Here is a 22,040-nt window from a genome sequence, read left to right on the forward strand (position 1 = left end):
ATAAAGGGGGTGGAATAAAGAGGGAACACTGTATAATGAGCACTTTTATAATGGTGATAAAATAATAATAATTACTTTCTGTGATTCAGACAAATATAATGTTACTACAGCTAAGCAGTGAGGCATGCTGGGAGTTGTAGTCCAAGTCATCTTGTATGATGTAAGATACACAGTCTTGAACTACAATTCCCAGAGGTTTGTTGTAGAAATAAATAATTGGGAGAAAGCTTTGGGTGATTAAGCTTTTTACAAACAAAGTGATAATCAGGATGTTAGTGACCCCCTCCCCCACTAAGTGTGTTACAGGTTACACTAATATAACACACTATCTACCAATATGTGTGATGGTCATTTTCCTGGTAAGATATTGATATTACTGAACACAATAAAGAAACATATATCACACCCAGATAACTGTTCTCCTCCAGAACATTTACAGAGACCACACCCCATTCACCCCCCTGCAAACATCACAGCCAATAGGAGCCAGCATAGCACTGACTAATAGGGCATACACTGGCTGACAGACAGTTACTGAAGCCAATCACAGCTATCAGTGAATCAGAAATGGGGAACACCTACATACAAGTATATTTATATATTTATAATGAAAGTTTCTAACACACCAACAACTTGGGAGGAGCTCAGCTATAGCTCCACCCACTGCTTCATTCTATTGGATAAATGTTACACCGATCAGATTCTCCTCTCTGTGATGTCACCAGTCTGTGGGCAGATTTCTTACATGATATTACATCTCTCTCTTTTCCTGACTCCCCCAGATATCTTTATACAACCTCTCCATACATATAATGCAGTATGAAGGGGCTCAGTGAAGGTGGCAGTGACGGTGTGTAAGTGTCTGATCGGGTCACACAGAGAATAAAAGGACAGCTGTCCAGCTTCATAATCCAGATATATCCTCACTCTATCACAGGGAATATTGTCAGGTAAAGGGATCACTTTACTGTCATGTATCACTGTATACTGATTATTATACCTCCACATACACCAGGACTTGTTATTATCTCCAATGTATGACTGATCTCCTCCCCTATCTATACTGGGATAACACATCCCTACCATCCAGCTCCATGATTTACTGACATCAACTTCCCAGTAATGTCACCCTGAGGAAAATCTCTTGGTGCTTATTACCTGAGGACACTGAAATCTCTCTGGTGTTTCTGGACGATTCTGGTTTATATCCGACCAGGATGCAGTTTTCCTGTCACCTGATATATGTATATTATTACCAGTTGTGTTTACATCCAGTAATATGTCTGTAGGTTCCTGCACATAGATCCCTGTATTTATACATGATATTATATCAGATAATGTGTGTAATTTCCCTGAGATCAGACCCACATCCAGATCTCCTACACCATGGACCTGGTCATCATGTCTCTCTCTGTCCTCAGAATCACACAAGTCACCTGTGTCTGGTTCCTGTAAGACAGTCACTGGATCAGACATGTTACACAACTCCTCAATGTGACGCATCTTCCTGGACAGATCGTCCTTCTTTATTTCCAGCTGCTTGATCAGATCACAGACTGAGAGTGAAACGCTCTCTTCCTGCCTGGAGATCTCACTCAGGACTCTCTTCTCTAGGTCTTCCAGCTGTCTCCTGATGTCTCTAAACAGGGCAGTGACTGTCTCTGTTAAACCAGCTGCTTTTTCCTGATCTTCTCTCCTGAGCTCCTGCAGACTCTGGACTCTTTTCTCAGTCTCCTGTCTCTTTGTGGTCAATTTCTTCAGAACATTTCTCAGTTTCTCCTTCTTTTTCTCAGAGGCCTCATCCAGTGACTCCACCTGATGTCCTCTGTGTTCCCTGATCAGACAGGACACACAGATACAGGCAGCATCCTCAGAGCATAAATACTTCACAATCTCGTCATGGACAGAGCATTTTTTGTTCTGAGTAGACAGGAACCTCCCCATTATGTTACACAGAGTTATGTTCCTCTGCACTACAGGACGTTTCTTGAACTCTGCTCTGCATTCAGGACAGGTATAAACTCCAGACCCCTCCTGTGTATCCAGCACATGATCAATACAGACCCGGCAGAAATTGTGTCCACATCTCAGTGTTACAGGATCTGTATAAATGTTCAGACAGATGGAACAGTCCAGCTCCTGTCTCAGATCAGCAGACGCCATCGCTGACAGCAGATGAGAGAAATGAAAGTGTCTGTGGCACACAGAAACCAGTGGGATCACATTCTCCAAACAGGGCAAGGCTGAGCTTGTCACTCAAATTATATCTATAGGGTCAGTTATACTAAGGGACATATCTAATACATAAAGAGACATCATGCAGAACAATGTACATATTTTGGAAAATAAAAAGGTCATTTAATAGGATGAAAATAATTAATTTTACAGTGACAAGTATTCTTTAATGTCTACTATCTACCAGTCTTACAAACCTGTTTTTACATGTATTGCCCCCTTTGGCATTGTCAGGGGTGGATTGGGAACTTAAAGTGGCCCTGTAAAAGTTCTGGAAGTGGCCTCTTGTGGGTGGGACGGGACCAAAACAACTGTAGGCAGGGCCAACACCAAAGGAGGCAGGATTAGTACAAAGTTGACTGTGCCACAAAAGAGCTGTAAAGTACTAGACTGCCCGTTACATATCACCCTTCCCCCAACATTCCCACCCATGGGACAGACTTGTCCCTGGGCGGGACAGAGTCCTAAATCAGGACTGTCCCACTGATAACTGGACAGTTGGGTGGTATGATTATTGGTTCACCCACATAATGGCTGCCTCCAATATGTACGAGCGATGGGTACACTTTGACTAATACAGAGAAAGTAGGACAGCATGAGCAACTAAATTTAGCAGAAGTAAACCAGTAACAATATATACATATTTGTGTTTATTTAATAACATGATGCAGAGGAACTGCCAGTATAGAAAAATACCGTTGTCAGACTGTACTGCTCCCTCATACCTGTTCTTGTCACTTTCCCCACCTGTGGCTTCTGGTGTTTTAAGATCAGTTGCTGCCTGTCTGGATCTTGGAATGTTGGGGGCCCTATTTGGAAAAAAAATGGGTATATGAAATTTAGAGAACCCCAACCAGTGCCCCCTCACCTCTTCAAACACAACACTGACATCACCCCCTTGTCATCACACAAACAAACACACACAACACTGACATCAGCCCACCCCACCTCTTCGCACACACAACACTGACATCAGCCCCCCTACCTCTTCACATACACAACACTGACATCAGCCCCCCCCCCACCTCTTCACATACACAACACTGACATCAGCCCCCCACCTCTTTACACACAAAACACTGACATCAGCCCCACCTCTTCACACACTGAACACTGCCATCAGCCCCCCCACCTCTTCACACACACAACAGACATCAGTCCCCCCACCTCTTCACACACAACACTGACATCAGCCCGCCCACCTCTTCATAGACAACACTGACATCAGTCCCCCCCACCTCTTCACACACATCACCCCGTTGTCATCACACACACACACACAACACTGACATCAGCCCCCCCACCTCTTCACACACACAACACTGACATCAGCCCCCCTACCTCTTCACACACAATGACATCAGCCCCCCCACCTCTTCACATACACAACACTGACATCAGCCCCCCCCACCTCTTCACATACACAACACTGACATCAGCCCCCTCACCTCTTCACACACAAAACACTGACATCAGCCCCACCTCTTCACACACTGAACACTGCCATCAGCCCCCCAACCTCTTCACACACACAACAGACATCAGTCCCCCCACCTCTTCACACACAACACTGACATCAGCCCGCCCAGCTCTTCATAGACACTGACATCAGTCCCCCCCACCTCTTCACACACATCACCCCGTTGTCATCACACACACACACACAACACTGACATCAGCCCCCCCCCCACACCTCTTCATACTCACCTGTCATCCGCTTCCAACCAAGCTTTCTGCTCTGCTCACATGGGACGAAACCTGTTACATGGTGCGCGTCCAATGTGATATCTAGTTCTTACAAGATGGGCCACACATAGGGGGGAGGGAGGGACAGATCCACGGCCACTAGAATGAAGGTGGCTAGTCCCGGGGAAAGGGGACAGCTATCTTCCTTGTGTTAAAAAAAAAGTATGCAATTAAAAATTTTAAAAAACCGTCAAGCGGCACACTATCGGGAAAATTCCCAGTAAGGCCTATGACCACTCCGCCCTTGGGCGTTGTTAACACACCTCCCAGTGCCTGAATGTGTGCGTGAGCACTAGGACCGAGCGGAGACACACCAGCAATGGCTGCTTAGAAAGGCCAATGTCATAATAACTGAGACAACATGAGTGACATGGGACAGATTTCAGGGAGAAATTACCTCACAGTGTGGCTGCATATAAAGAGGGGAAAAAGTCCCCAACTTCAGAGAGCCACAAGAAGGGGGAGAAGTCACCATAACAATTTAGAAATAGAGAGTAAAACGGGGGTTCCCCAATACAAGGGGGGGGGGGTGTTACTGGAAAACAATGTGAGCAAATATATAGTGGCAGCATTGAGGATCTACCATATAGAGTCCCCATGCATAGATGGAGGAGAACATGTAGGAGACCCTATGGAGACGGACAGAGAGGACACCAGAGAGGGTGTTATAGCACAAGGGGTGATTAAAGAGACTAAATGAGGACACTAGTGAGAGGGAGGCTGAGAGTGCACCGGATGGAGAGGGCATCAGAGACTGCGCAGTGAGTGTGAGAATCCAAAGAGGGGCTGATAAGCACAGTGAGCGTGTGTTATAGCCCCAGGGATAAGGCCCCCACAGAGGAGTGTAATTAATTGCGCTGGAGTGAGAAAGATGTATATATTTATTTTAGGGTAATTTGCAACTCAGGTGTCATGCTGGAGTGAAGGGGAGTGTAAATAATGTGTTTATTTTAAAGAGATGGTCTGGTGCCCAAATCATGGAGACATCTGTTTGCACTGCGCCCTAAGATACCACACCTGTGTCCCAACACCTCAAAGACACATTGCTGAAAACCTGCATGTGCAGGAAGCCTCTGATCATTTATACCCAAGCCAGAGAGCTAGTCGGGGCAGAGGGAACTGCATTACCCCTCTATGCACCCCAGGAGCACACACACAGGGGGTTGCATATATAACTAATTTATAATGATTATGGGCAGGGATCACTTTAGGATTTTGGGTTCCATAAACAAAAAAAGAAAATGCTGCGGAACCCATAACAGTATGGCTTACAAGTGAACCAGGAATCTTACTGTAAAATGCACACATTGATAGATACACTTTATTAACAAAAGTATATAGACCCCCCCCCTTCTAATCCATTTCAGCCACACCCATTGCTAACAGGTGCATACAATCAGGCATACAGACATGTAATATCCATAGTTACACATTAGCAGTAGAATGTGCTGTACTGAAGAGCTCAGTGACTTTCAACGTGCCACCGTCATAGGATGCCACCTTTCCAACAAGTCAATTTGTCAAATCTCTGCCCTGATAGAGCTGCCATAGTCAACTGTAAATGCTGTTATTGTGACATGGAAACGTTTAGGAGCAACAGCAGCTCAGTCATGGTAGGCCATACAAGCTCACAACGAGAGCACCGAGTGTTGAATCACATAGTTCAGAAAAATTACCTGTTATCACTTGCAACTCCCACTACCGAGTTCCTAACAGCCTCTGGAAGCAACGTCAGCATAAGAACTATTCTCTGAGAGCTTCATGAATTAGCTTTCCATAGAGCCTCAGATCACTATGTGCAATGCTAAGCATCAAATGGAGTGGTGTATAGCACACTGTCATTCTACTCTGCAGTGGTGGAAATGCATTTTCTAAAGTAACGCATCCTGCTTCACCATCTGGCAATCTCAATGGATAAATCTGGATTTGGCAGATGCCAGGAGAATGCTTCCTAGCTGAATGCCTACTACCAACTGTAAAGTTTGGTGGAGGAGGAATAAAAGTCTGGGGCTCTTTGTCATGGTTTGGCCTGGGCCCCTTAGTTCCTGTGAAGGCAAATGTTCCTGCTACAGCATATAATGACATTCTAGAGAATTGTATCTTACAACTTTGTGGCAACAGTTTGGGGAAAGCCTGTTCCTGTTTCAGCATGACAATGCCCCCGTGCACAAAGTGAGGTCAATTAAAAAATGGTTTATAGAGTTTGGAAGAACTTTACTGCCCTGCACAGAACCCTAACATCAACCCAGTCTAACACCTTTGGGATGAATTGAAAGGTGATTCTGAGCCAAGCCGTATTGCCCAACATCGGTGGTCGATATCACAAAGGCTATTGTGGCTGAATGGATGTGAATCCCTGCAGCCATGTTCCAAAGTTTAGTGGAAAGCCTTCCCAGAAGATTGGAGGCTGTTATAGCAGTAAAGGGGGGACCAACTCCATATTAATTCCCGTAGTTTTGGAATGGTATGTTCAATAATTGTACAAGGGGTGAATAAAGTGGGAGGAGAGAGAAACACACACCTCAAATATTTGACTCACCAAGCTGGGATCTGGCTTGGCTCAGAGGACTTCCTCACATGTCCACGCTGAAGCAGGGGATGAGGGATATCCGCGTTACCAGAAGAAGTGAAGATGACCCATATTTCGTACACCAGGGCTCGTGTTGCTGTACGAAAGGGGGGGTGGAGTTTCACAAGGTGATTGCACCACTCTGAATGGGCCTCACCTAATTGTACTTACCAAACAGGTTGTCTATCGCAGCAATGCTTCTGTCACAGCTGGCTCCCACCCATCACTCCTAGACTTCCTGCACAGGTTCCTCCAATGTTCACATCTGTCTTCTCTGACCCAGAAAAATGGGGGAGCAGGACAGGCATAGGCAGGTTCATTTGTTCCAGTAAAAAGTTTCAAGTTAAATTAAACACTGAACTATGTGTGTAAAACCAGTTCATTAACTTTTGAGCTGGAGATTTCTGTAACTTGTTTTAAAGTTTTACAAAGACTTTTATTAGGACTGCCGAGTAACACAGAGCAACCAAGGACTCAGCGTGCAGCCTATATCCTTTATTTATGTCTAATAATTTATGGGGAAACTGGAGTGACATCTGTATAGTTTTATACTGAAGTTTATTGGATGATGCAATTGGTTTATTTATATGATGTATGATTTGCGGGATGACACGATTTATTTTGATGACATAAAATTGTCTGCTGCTCTAAATCACTGTACATAATGACTGCATAGTGTGTGAGTGTGTCTAGAGCAAATTTGCTTTGGGGGAGTGTGATTAGAATAGTGTTTTTCCCAGGGTGTGACTGTGGGCAATAAGTCTAATGGGGGGAGGGTGCAACTCCATTTCAATGGATAAGTGGGGGTGCAGTCTCGTGGGTTACAAGGTAGCACTCCCAGAGAATGACAGATTGTATATGATGTATTAAAGTAATTTCATCGTTTTCCAATAAGCATTGTCTATGCGATTTGTGTGGTTCCAAAGCACAAGCAATTAATTTAGCAAAAGCAAAAGGTTAACATTTCAATAAATAAGTACAGTACAGCCGATACATACCCTGCGTCTGCTGCGCAATGCTGGGTCCAGCATACAGTCATTCAGTCCTGAAGTCTGTGGTCAATATGACTGCATGCTGGTCTCAGAGCCCCTGCTTATATACATTCAGTGATACAGTGAAAACAATACAGATAATGTGGCTTGCTTCCATAGGTTCAGGCTTCAGGAAGGTCCAGTGTAATGCAGGTTATTGGCCAGTTGAAATGATGCCATCTAGGGGTGGGCTTGGCTTCTCCAGAAGATGCATACTTAGTTTTCCCGCCAAGAACCGGTTCAAACTGATCTATTAGCATTACACAGGCAATATTATTCTAATCATTTATTCCCTATCATCGATAACTAGTGCACGCAATGTGCGATCCTTTCGGTGAATGAATCGGACAACTGCGTATAAATAGGGGATAAGAATGATACCAAACATGATATGCTTCCTGTGACCTGAACTTTGAATATCACTAAAGTGCATATAACCTTACAATATTTAACTATAAACTAAATAACAATTGTTCATAAACGACTGTGGATTGGAACTATTATAAAAATGAAGTATATACAAGTGAATGTGTAAGTGCGTGTATTCCTGCGTTATTTATCGTACAATTGCATCATGACACGTGGCATACTGATTGCAATTGCACGGTAAAACAATATTAATCAATATACTTTCTTTCCTTCAATTATTTGACTTTGACAGATGGGATCGTACGGTTTAAATGGGTCCAACCCTGATCCAGTAAAGATCACGTCACATTCAAGTTAACCATGACCATAACAGTCCCTGGGTACTGGTGCAGTACCGAGCCCCCAACCAAATGCCGACTGAGCTGACAGTTAATTGTAAAGGGAGTCTGAGATATGCTGAATGCATGAAAGCTTAATATAAGAGACCAGGGCTGGGTGGTCTGACACGGAGACCGTCACATGACATCAGAATTATAAGCAATGAGATCACTGTTTATACAGAAATTAATATAACAATGCTGATGTTATAAGCTCCTATGTCTACTTCTTCACAAAATATTTAATAGTCATGTAATACTGACTTTCAAACTTTTATTCTAATACAGAATATAATCCCACTATCTAAACCAAGGCTGTCTTCAGAGAAATGAACACTTGCGTCTAGTTGTAAACTGCACAAAATGTGATTATTACAACTATTGAGATGAAACTGTGCACTGGATCAGTATTACATTATAATCTGTATATAAAAATCTATATATAGCTTAATAAAAAACAGTGACAATGTTTAAAACACAATCATCACTTGTGTATTATAAAATGATTAATAAATAATCCATTGCTTTAGGTATCAATAAAAAGTTGATCTATTTCCATGGTATGTTCACTGAATAAAAAAATCTTCAATACAGAGTCCCAATAGTTGTATAGCTAATTCTGATGAGGTCACATAAGCAGAGATAAGGAGAGTGTGGTCTTCTTCACATATATAAATAATGTATTTGTGGCTAAATGAATTTATTGAAAACATACCATTTTTCGATCACAATACTTCAATTAAATGAGTTAACATGTTTTCCATTAATTAATGTAACACTCCTTTTAAAGTTTTGCACGTCGTTCTGTACAATTTCACACACATTTCCTGCATAGATGTACCTAATTATACCGTACCTAAATTGTGGTGTGATTTATCCAGGGAAATTTCTGCTCATTATAATCTGCAGAAAATAGAAGATATTACGTTACAGAACATTTATATAACCTTAGAACATATTAGGTGAGGAAGGAATGAGGATCAGGGCTTAGAATTGTCCGAGCCTCTCTTATTCTCATGATGAGACCTCGTCATCTTCTCTATGTTTCAAGAATAACCTCACATTTACAGCTATAGGATGTTTGTACTGATCACACTTACTAGGCCTGATTCATTAAAGTCCAAGGCAAAAAAAGGAGTAAATTTTCATCTTGGCAAAACCATGGTTAAAAAAAAAAAATAATGGGCAGACTAGATGGGCCAAGCGGTTCTTATCTGCCGTCAAATTCTATGCTTCTATTGGATGGGAAAAATTTTAAATGTGGGGACAAATTTATAGTTGGGGTAGCACATGTCCTAGAACATCTTTAAATTTCAGTGTAAAAATAGAGCTATCAAATATTTGTGTGTTACATGAAAAACAGCCAGTATTTAACTTATGTGCAAAATAATAAACTAATTTGCACCCCTTGCATTGTAACATGGCTTGTCCAGGAAAAAATGTACTCCTTTCTTTTGCTTTGCTCACCTTAATGAATCAGGCTCACTCTGTGTATTTATAAGGTGCAGGTGTGATATTTTAAATTAAAACAGGTGGCCATAGATCATTGTGTACAGAAAAATAACATATTTTGTACATGAATAGGTCCAGCAATTGTTTCAGTATGGTTAAAATCTAAACAGTCCAGTTTTAAAAATGACAATCACTAAATGAATAAAATTTGTAGATACATTGTGGATTGGGTGTCAGTTTGATTAGAAATGTACCTACAATACCACCTAGTACCCAACATAGCAAGTACACATTCTTTACCACTATTAAAGTGTATCACATATTCAGCAGAAAACAACCTATTAATTCAGTGATTTTTTGAGTGCATTGAGCCAAAATAACCCCCGACTCCTAATTCCATAGGGATCCTCTTCTTACGTCTTCTTGTCTAGGTAAATCCAAAGGACAGAATAAAAAGCAACCTTACAAACAATACTGGAGTATGTTATACTGAACTATACTATCACTTGTAGTATCAAAACTGTGCACTACAAGTGTTTGCCCCCTAATAAATTAAAAAAAATAAAATGTAATGCTACCTTTATACAAAATAAATAATTATTCCCCTTAATATGGCCACATTAATACTTCCATTATTATTATGCCTATAATTTAAATTCTGATAAATACTTGCCTGAAATCTTCTTTACTTAATTTGACTAACATATGGGGAATAAAGAAAAACCTGATGGAAGAAACGGGCCGATATCAGAGGAGCATCCAACATGAAATGAGTTAATTGCTGGGCAGTCCACCTACTTAAAAGCTGGGCAGCCAATCAGAAGCAGTCTTTAATTTGTGATTGGCTCAGCGGTTTAAGAGCACATTCCTGATTGGTTGCTCGACTTTTAAGTAGGTGGGCTCACCAGTGAGTAGCTCATTTCTCCTCAGGTGCTCCTCAAGAGAGATCCGTGTCATCCATTAGGGATTTTTTTCATTTCAGGAAAGCATTTTTAATTAATTAATTTTCAAACCACACATCAAAGTGCCAAAAACCATTACTAAACCTCTGCTTAGTAAATCTATCCTTAGTAATAACCTGTTACTGAAGTGGTATGTAAGTTAGTGATAGTAATAGTTCAACTATTAACATTAGTTACACAGTGTATTATAAAGTTTAAAGTAAACGTCAGTTCATAAATGTAATTTTAGGCCAAGAATTGTAAATAAAACCATCTAACAGTAATGTTACTCACACAGGGCCTGATTCATCAAGGAACGCAAAGTGAACGCAATTTGCGTTTTTTAATATCGGATGGAAATTGCTGCACATACACCCGTATTCTACAAGTGGATCTCATGAAACTTTTCCTTTTGAATACGGGTGTAATTACACTCTGGTTATACGTACTTGCTGTGTGTAGACAGACAGGACACACTGCCGGATACACACAATGCAAAGGTGTAACATTGGAAAGCATGGGGAAAAATATTAAATACACTAACAACTATTAATACTACAATCATTAATAAAAAAAACTTTTTTTTTACATGAAATACATATATCAGGATAATATTAATGCCTTCCGCACATAAAATGCATTTTTACAGTTGCTCTTACTTGCAAGCACATGGCATAAATACGCATCCGTCATTACTATCACTATACCTGAGATGTAGCTGGTGCAAGTGACACAGCTAAAAATCACGTACCGCAGAGATTGCCAGAGCATGTATTGGACATATGTGTGCGCTTGACCTTGGCCCACCGTTAATGTACGCCACCTCCCTCCCCCCCATTCCACCCTTCAAATCGTAGGTTGTTGGATGTCTCATTTGCGTTCAAACATGAATTGCATGCACTTGTGTTCACTGACGTGTCCGTTTCTGCGCATGGGCAGAGCAATTTCAAACAAAATCCGTCACACAGCGGGACTTACGTTCCTTGATGAATCAGCCCACAATGTGTTTGTAAAGGTTTAAGTATATGGCACTTCCTATGTTTTGTTGTTGGTGGGTTACTGCCCGACTAGATGTAATAGTGTCACATTTATATACTTATATCTTTAATAATAAAGTTTAATACAATAAAAAAAAAAAAAGATTCTTGGATAATTCCTGACATTAAATGTGTTTATTTCATAACAAGGGGGAGCCTAGGAGACCACACACAGCTTCTGCCCCCTACAAATGCAAAACTGATACTTATATATGATATGTGGGTGATTAAGCTGTTTACAAACAATGTGATAATCAGGTTGTTAGTGACCCCTCCCCACTAAGTGTGTTACAGTTTAACTAATATAACACACTATCTACCAATGTTTGATAGGTAATTTGCTTTGCAAGATATTGATATTACACTATAAATGTTTGATAACAATGAACACAATAAAGAAACATATATCACACCCGGACAACTGTTCTCCTCCAGAAAATTTAGAGACCACACCCCATTCAATCTCTGCAAGCATCACAAGCAATAGGAGGAAGCATAGCACTGACTAATAGGGTATATACTGGCTGACAGACAGCTATTGCAGCCAATCACAGCTATGGGGTGAAATGCCGCACACATGTAATTTTTATATATTTATGATGTTTCTAACACCAACAAGGGAACAAATCCAGATACACTGGTCATCTGGTTACACAACATGGGAGGGACTCAGCTGCAGCGCCACCCCCTACTTTATTCTATTGGATAAATGTTCCACAAATCAGATTCCCCTCCTTGTGATGTCACCAGTCTCTGGGCAGATTTCACATGATCATTTCTCCCAGCTCCTGATTTTTTCAGATATAATTATATTACCATCCCCTACCCATAATGCAGCATGGAGGGGCTCAGTGAAGGTGGCAGTGACAGTGTGTAAGTGTCTGATCGGGTCACACAGCTCAATAAAGGACAGCTGTCCAGCCTCATAATCCAGGTATACCCTCACTCTATCATGGGGAATGTTATCAAGTAACTTGATCTCTTTCCTGTCATGTAGTACTGCATACTGATTATTAAACACACCCCTGCAGAAAACCACACCCCAGGACTTGTTATTGTTGCCAATGAGTGACTGACCTCCTCTCCTGTCTATACTGGGATAACACATCCCTACCCTCCACCATCCTGATCTACTGACATCCACTTCCCAGTAATGTTGCCCTGGGGAAAATCTCCTGGTGCTTATTACCTGAGGAAAAACCTGAAATCTCTCTGGTGTTTCTGGATGATTCTGGTCTATATGTGACCAGGATGCAGTTTTCATGTCACCTGATACATGTATAATATTACCAGCTGTGTTTACATCCAGTAATATGTCTGTAGGTTCCTGCATACAGATCCCTGTATTTATACCTCTTAGTATATCAGATAATGTGTGTAATTTCTCTGAGATGAGACCCACATCCAGATCTCCTACACCATGGACCTGGTCATCATGTCTCTCTCTGTCCTCAGTATCACACAAGTCATCTGTGTCTGGTTCCTGTAAGACAGTCACTGGATCAGACATGTTACACAGCTCCTCAATGTGACGCATCTTCCTGGACAGCTCGTCCTTCTTTATTTCCAGCTGCTGGATCAGATCAGAGACTGAGAGTGAAACGCTCTCTTCCTGCCTGGAGATCTCACTCAGGACTCTCTTCTCTAGGTCATCCAGCTGTCTCCTGATGTCTCTAAACAAGGCAGTGACTCTCTCTGTTACACCAGCTGCTTTTTCCTGATCTTCTCTCCTGCGCTTCTGAAGACTCTGGACTCTTTTCTCAGTCTCCTCTCTCTTTGTGGTCAGTTTCTGCAGAACATTTCTCAGCTTCTCCTTCTTCTTCTCAGAAGCCCCTTCTAGAGAATTGATCTGATGCCCCCTGTGTTCCCCAATTAAAGAGCAGGAGACACAGATACATGTAGCATCCTCAATGCAGTAATATCTAAATAGCTCTTTATGGACAAAGCATTTTCTGTTCCCCAGGGAAGTGGTGGGATCAGATAAGACGTGTTCTGCTGACTTGCTGTGTACTCTGACATGATTATCACACAGAGAAGCTTCACAATGCAGACTGCAGGATTTAGAAGCAGGTACAAGAGAGTGGATACAGTAAGTGCAGAAGATCCCAGTCTCCTCCTGATCTGGCCGAGTAGACAGGAAACTCCCCACTATGTTACACAGAGTTATGTTCCTCTGCACTACAGGACGTTTCTTAAACTCTGCTCTGCATTCAGGACAGGTATAAACTCCAGATCCCTCCTGTGTATCCAGCACACAATCAATACAGACCCGGCAGAAGTTGTGTCCACATCTCAATGTTACAGGATCTGTATAAATGTTCAGGCAGATGGAACAGTTCAGCTCGTCTCTCAGATCAGCAGACGCCATCGCTGACAGCAGAAGAGAGCAATGAAAGTGAAAGTCTCTGACACACAGAAACCAGTGGGATCACATTCTTCACACAGGGAGAGGCTGAGCTGTCACTCACATTATATCTGTAGGCTCGTTTATATTAAGGGACACAGCTAATACATAAAGTCACAGCATGCATTATTATCTACTTATTTTGGAAAATGTAAAGGTCATTTAATAAGATGAAAATAATTAATTTTACAGTGGTTGCACTACAATTACTTATCAAAAACACAATTAGTCTGTTATTAAAAATAATTATTGAAATCATAAAAAATATTTGTTCAATTCATGATGATTTTTTTTATTATATAAAACATTTATTGTCTGGGGACGCCCTAAACAAAAAATAAATATTGTGGGAACCACATAACACTGTCACAACAGAACAAGGGATCTTACTGTAAAATGCACACATTGATATATATACTACATGGCCAAATGTATGTGGACCCAGCCACATCCATTGCTAACAGGAGCACAATCCCTAGGTCTTCAAGACACTGTCTTATCCTGGTTCTCACCCTACCTATCTAATCGCTCTTTCAGTGTTAATTTTTCTGGAACAATCTCCAATCCGCTGCCTTTATCAGTTGGAGACCACAAGGCTCAGTCCTAGGTCCTCTGCTATTCTCTATCTACACCACTTCTCTAGAAAAACTAATAATCTCCTTTGGTTTTCAGTATCATCTCTATGTGGATGATACACAAATTTATTTATCCTCTCCTGGGGCCTGATTCATTAAAGATCTTAAATGAAGAGGATCCTTATTTCAGTCTCCTGGACAAAACATGAGACACTCATTTGCACTAGGGGTGCAAATGAGTGTTCTGTTTTGCACATAAGTTAAATACTGTCTGTTTTTTCATGTAGCACACAAATACTTGATAGCTATTTGTACACTGAAATTTGAACTTGATATGTGTGTGCTACATGAAAAAAACAGTCAGTATTTAACTTATGTGCAAAACAGAACACTCATTTGCACCCCTTGCATTGTAACATGGTTTTGTCCAGGAGACTGAAATAAGGATCCTCTTCATTTAAGACCCTTAATGAATCAGGCCCCTGATCTCTCACCATCTGTGTTGTGTGGAAGTCAAATAATTGGATGAAGTAAACCAAATTGCTTAATATTGTTTTACTGTGCGGTTGCAATTAGCACGTCACGTGTTATGATGCAATCGCACGGATTGAATAACACACATTTACATTCGCACTTACACTCGCAAATAGCACACATTTATTAAGGTTCCAATCCACATTTATTTATTAGTAAACTGTATTAGATATTGTTTATACATAGATAATATTAATGTTTAAGGTATTTATGGTTCAGGTCCTCTAAAAGTTAAAGAGTTTGGTCTCATATTAAAGCTTATTTCACCAGCATTAACCCGGTTTCGACAGAGTAGTGATCGCATCTAGCGGTCGCAAGTTATGAGAAATATGAGATTAATACTCAAAAGAACTTTATTTATGGGTCAGTTTAAACTGGTTATTCGGCGGGAAGAGACGTAGGCAACAGTTGGAGTAAGTTGCCTCCCACCCTTGGAAAAGATCAAACGAACTGACCTATGACCAGCAGACAACTGGAACATCTTTAACCTTGGACCAATGAAGACCTCTCTTAGTGTTATCTGTGTATATTCGTAAAATCATCACTGTTTATGCAAATTCAAACTGCATATAAGCACCCTGGCCCATTGTTCTCACTCTCTCGGATTCTGACTACACAGACAACATGCCGTTATCTTATCGTGACATCTTTAATAGGTAATAATGGCTTGCTGTAAATCCTGCCATAGTTTGCAATTAAATATTTTTGTGTTTTGGAACTACAATAATCGCATTGGACAGTGTTTTATTGGTAAGTGATAAAATGACTTTAATAGTTGTCTCGCGTTACTGACTGTCTTTCTGCCATTTCATCTTGGATGTCCTCTCGCCAACTCAAACTCAATCTTTCAGAAGCTGAATTAATAATATTCCCACCCAACAATAGAAGCTTACTGCCAGACATTTCTATTTCTGTTGACAGCATGACCATAAATCCCAACCCGCAAGCCTAGGTGTAATCCTTCACTCACAACTATCCTTTGTTCCCCACATCAACTCTATATTTACATCATGTTACATACATCTAAAAAAACATTTCCAGAATACGTACATATCTCACACAAGACCCTGCAAAAACTTTAATTCATGCACACTTCATCTCACGCATCGCCTATTGTAATTCCCTCCTTACTGGTCTTCCCAAAATAAGCCCCTACAATCTGCTTTGCATGCAGTGGCTAGATTGATTTTCCTTGCAAATCATTTTACATCTGCTTAGTCACTCTACATTGTTTGCCTGTTTTTCAACAAATCCAATATAAAATTCTTTTACTAACATACAAGGTCATCAACAAAACTGCACCAACATACATCTGCTCACTTGTCTCAAAACATCTTCCAACCCGACACCTTCGTTCTGCACAAGATCTGCATGCCTCTTCAACTCTCATCACTTCCTCCCATTCTCGGCTACAGGACTTTTTACGGGCTGCACCCACTTTATGGAATTCCCTCCCTCGCACAGTAAGACTTTCCTCTAGCCTTCAAACATTCTTTGAAAACCCACCTCTTCAGACAAGCTTATAATATTCCTCTACCACCCTCTTAATCTCACTAGGTTACCCTATTATCACCCTCTACACAGCTAACACAAGACAACAACCCTCTGACCAACATAGTTGTGTGACTGAGCATACAGCCCACTAAAACTTTGCAACCTTTGCATTCTAGCTGGACAATTATTCAATATGATGTAGCACTTATGCTTGTGTATCAAACCATTGTTCCATAGATTGTAAGCTTGCGAGCAGGGCCCTCTTACCTCTAGGTATGTATGTATTACCCAGTATTGTTTTATTACTGTTTGTTCCCAATTATAAAGTGCTACGGAATCTGCTGGCGCTATATAAATGTTGATGATGCCGATGATGAAAATCAAGCATACATTAATGCAATCTCCATAGTCAAACATTAGCAGCAAAATGAGTCATACTGACGCGATCAGTAACATTCAATGTGATACTCTCATAGGATGCCACCTTTCCAACAAGTTTATCATATTTCTGCCCTGCTGGAGGTATCCAGGTCAACTGTAAGTGGAAACATTTAGAGGCAACAAAAAGTCAGTTGCAAAGCAGTAGGCGACACAAGGTCATAGAACAAGACCGCTGAGCGCTGAAGCGTGTAAAAATCGTCTGTCCTTGAATTCCAACTGCCCTTGAAATCAACGTCAGCACATGAACTGTTCCTTAGGAGCTTCATGAATTGGCTTTCCACGACCGAGCAGCCACACACAAGCCTTGGATCACCATGCTCAAAGCCAAATGGTGAATGGAGTAGTGTTAAGAACACGGCCATTGGACTCTGCAGTAGTGGAAACCTGTTCTCTGGAGTAATGAATTATGTTTCACCATCTGGCAATCCTGCGTTCAGCGGATGTCAGGAAAACGATTCCTACTTGAATGCGTATTGCCGACTGTAAAGTTTGGTGGAGGAAGAATAGTGGTCTGGGGCTGATTTTCAAGGTTTGGCCTGGACCCCTTCACCATACCCAGAACACACCTTCCTAGCTAATCTGTTCATATTCTACCTTGGGTAGTACTCTCCTTAACTGCTAGAGCACATGACCTGACAACTTATCCTGCACACGCAATACACTAACACAAAATGAAATGGACAGCAACAATAAGCAATAACAACTTAACAAACAGAACTGGAGAAAAATAATACAACTCAACCTATTGAGACAGGGAGGAGAACAGCCTACGTAAGTGATGGCTTATGGTCTATGGGACCTGGATTAAGGCCAGGGGATGGCGAGACCTAGAGTTGACTGGAGCCTAAGACTAATGAGGTCTGATTGCTGCGGTCTGAAGCTGATCATGTTTGGCTGAGGCCCAGTGCCTGAGGCTGTCTGAGATCACTTACACCCAGTGGTACCAGCCAGGACTGTAACCAGAAATTTGTGGGCCCACTAGCAATATTAAGGGACCCCATGTTATGCTGAAATGTTAAAACACTCATATATGCATATGGGACATTGGCAGGAAAGACGAGGCGCTCTAAGCTTTGGGCCGCATAACAGCTGAACCCCCCTACTGATATGGAAGTTACGCCTTTGGTGGCAGCCATTTTGAGGACTGAACCAATATTCGGCCTTCAATTCACCAGGACATCACTAAAGTATGAGGCACTTGATGGATCACTGCGGAATCAGCTTAGTGTAATCAGTAGAGGCTGGCTATGGTATTCTATTAGGGTAAAGAATACCTATGACCCAGGTGTCCCTGTGCTGGCTTTAAAATTCTGTTCATTTTCTACACCACCCACCCATTACTTTCGAAATATGTAGCTGCTGTAGGGGTAGAAAATGAGGAGCCTGCTGCCAAAGGCGGAAGGTGCTGTACTTCTGCTGTTTCGTAAGTCCTCATATTTTGAGCTAGGTTTAGGGAGGGGGGTCACTCATCATGTGCTGATTGTCTGGTCTTCTGCTTAAACTCCATCAGCTGTTTCTGCTGGTTTGCTTTTTCTTCGCTGACTTTTCTTCCTTTCAGTGCTGTAATTGAACTTCTCATGTGGACACATGATCTGGCATCATTTCTAAGGGGTGCCTCAGAGGTGGCTAAACTGCTCATCCACTGATGCTTCTAGCAAATATCGAGATCATATACTTTTCCTTACAGATGGCTGCTTGGCAGTCTATCAGATGCTGGTCAACCTCTCCGATTCTGACTGCCTCACCATCCCCCTTATTACCCTCTTAAACAGGATGGACCTCCTGTGCCACCCTGTCATGTTGTTGGAGACTGGCTGGGCTTGCCCCCATTCACTTTCTTTATCCCAAACACGCCCCCTATTACATATTATAGTGGCGCCATACTGCCACCAGCAGGCTCCTTCATCAGCAACTGGAACCATTTCCTTCTGGGTAAATGCTTGCTGCTAGAGCACCCACTTGCTGGGTACTTGGGCTGGTACCCCTTGAGATCAGGGTTAATGTGGATGGTTCCCCTGGTCTCTCACAATGGACCAGAGCTGCAGGGCAGCAACAAGACCTTTATTTCTAGAAGTTGAGTCCCAAACCTCAGAACAGCTGTATAACAGAACAGAGTGGCTCAATCTGTAGAGCTAGCGAAATATATTAAAAACATGTGCTGTGTGAGAGTAAAAATGCAGATCTAGCTGCAAATCGCTGTGTTTTCACGCTATTAGAGTATAGTAAATACAGAAGTTCTATATTATATATTATAGTATTAAATTATTCTGCTGATTGGGTACAGTTGTTGTATAATTTATTGGTCAATAATATCAGATATAATAGTATTTAATAACATATATGTTCTTATTATGATGAGACAAGGTGATAAATTATAATATCTATAAATTTGTTAAGATGAGCAACCTTGTTCACTTAAATATAGAGACAATAATTGGCTATCTGAAGCTGATATCAATTAGTGTATAAAATGACTCGGTTTGTGATTCAAGCTCATTAAACTTTCGTAGTATATTAAGACACAGATATAATTTTCTTGTGGTTGTTCAAATATAGACCCTATGTCCTGATATTGTGTGCTGGTTTATTAAATTGATGGCTTAATACGTTTGGCACTTTGGAGTTGCTACAATACAGATGGCGTGATTGGCACATAAATATGAATGCCGTTAGCTAAGCTAAATATTGTCCTGGGGTTAAGGAGATCTATCTCTTATCATTCTATCCCCATTGACTAGCGTGATTGACCACCAAAGTATGATATATATTTGCCAAGTCTGAGCTTTATCTAACTTAATATGAGTACGCTGATATCTAGCTAAACTGTTAGTAAGTTGAAAGTGTAACATCAGCAGAGCGTGAGAGACACCAGCACACACTATACTCTAATAGCGTGAAAACACAGCGATTTGCAGCTAGATCTGCATTTTTACTCTCACACAGCACATGTTTTTAATATATTTCGCTAGTTGTTAGATATATTATTTTTTAATGCATACTAATAAAATGTTATTTTAATTCTAATACCCCGGAGTGCCTCTTGACATACTTTCTTTTCTTCTGGTTCTACACATTAATTACCAGTATAAGGGAGCACCCTCCAGCTATGATAGGAAAGTTACACTGGAATACATCATAAGTAAGATTGGGGGTTTAATATTGTTTATTTATTAACCCACTTAGTGCAGTCATTCTACTCCTAGTACTCAATCTGTAGAGCACAAGAATTGCAGCGGGTAAATAGCCACTCCTCTTACCGAGCTTCGGCACCATTGAAGCACCTTCATCCCCATCACAGGATTTTTTTTTATTTATTTTTTTTTAAACTGTTTGAAGGTATTATCAATCAGTCAGACATGCTACACACTATACAAAATATTAAAAGACAACATAAACCACTTTTCATAGGACAAAAAAAATATTCTCTGTAAACATATAATATACAGTACGTGTAAAAATCCTGATTGGTTCTGGACCAGCTAGAGTGAGCACGCCTTATGTGAGCTTTCAGGGGAAACTTTGGTTTCAGTTAGATTGAGAGATGGGTTCCTTTTCCTAAATGATAGTCGTGATAATTGCTCCAAAGCCATAGGCATTTCCTCCATGAATATCACCTCTTGTGAGGTGAGAGAACTCATAACCCCAATAATTGGTCTCCCAGGTGGAATAAAAGAGCATTGATATATTTTGGGGAAATATGGGTTGCTCAAGTAATTTATTGAAATTCACTTTCAACAATAATGTATTTCTTAAAAAACAGGAAATTTACAGATTTTTTTTTTAAGACTGAAAATAATTAATCTGTGGGATCTTTGTTTAGCATTCTAGAAGATTTTCTATTACCATGTACTATTTTGGCCTCCTTTATATAATCTGCTCTTAATACAAATTGTAATTTTTAGCACTATTTATGCTGTAGGAATTAGAATCTCTTTTAATAGTCTCCATAAATTATAATAATTATATATAGTAGACCATTTTTTCTCATATAGGAAAATATATGTTTGGGAGCTAATGGGTAACAAGGAAACAACTCTGGGCACCCCTGGGAATGCTAAAAATTGAGAATGAAATATGCTCTTGTATTCTAATTAAATAGTAGTTACAGGTCATTTACTTAGTAATGAATATACTGTAAGTTTGGAATTACATTAGGTTTAGATATTCATTGCTAGACTAACATCTAGTAGGGATAGTTATACTAATAAGGGCAATCGGTCAATGAGGTATAAATTATAACATTGCATTCATTATTGTAGTATGAGAATGATCTTGGGACATTCAAAAGTATATATTGATCACTACTGATGCTTAATGGATGGTTTTAAACCCTTCTTTGTAGATGTAAAACAAACCCATACATCTAGCTAAATAGTGTTCTGACATTTGCATGGTATAGGATGAATGTAAAACACTATAAGCCCAGGAACACTATAAACAAACATAAGCTAATTGGCTGAAAGAGTAATCTGTATATTAACCACCTAAACCAATCACGGTGATGAGATACCTTACAGTCTGATAGGTGGGGATATGTAGCGAACAGCATGTGAATTTTTTTTCAGAACGGCAGTGAATAAAGTATGGACAGGTTTTCTGTGATACAAGAGGCTGAGATAAAGTTAATGCTGTGAAACGTGCGTTGCTCTTTATAATCACGTGTGCATTGCAATCTGGAAGAATCAATGCGTTATTAAGCAATCTGGAGGCAGGATGTGTGTGAAATATAAATTACAGTACAATCATTAACTAACAGGTGGTAAGACAGAATAAGAAATAGATGGTGCAGGAGGGGCTGTATCAATAATTTACCCCATAATGTGACCAGTATTATT

At 40.7% G+C, this 22,040-nt stretch overlaps 1 protein-coding gene across 1 annotated transcript; it reads right to left on the reverse strand.

Annotated features, from left to right (window-relative positions):
- Window positions 1-229: 229 nt before the first annotated feature.
- LOC142143170 (uncharacterized) lies at window positions 230-14,168 on the reverse strand. The gene is given in 2 exon segments (XM_075200880.1): window positions 230-2,255; window positions 12,544-14,168. Coding segments are annotated over 2 exon segments (3,096 nt in total). The 5' UTR covers window positions 14,126-14,168; the 3' UTR covers window positions 230-741.
- Between the last annotated feature and the right edge of the window lie 7,872 nt (window positions 14,169-22,040).

The sequence above is a fragment of the Mixophyes fleayi genome, chromosome 3 (genome assembly GCF_038048845.1).
Source record: "Mixophyes fleayi isolate aMixFle1 chromosome 3, aMixFle1.hap1, whole genome shotgun sequence".
In the NCBI taxonomy this organism is placed as follows: domain Eukaryota; kingdom Metazoa; phylum Chordata; class Amphibia; order Anura; family Limnodynastidae; genus Mixophyes; species Mixophyes fleayi.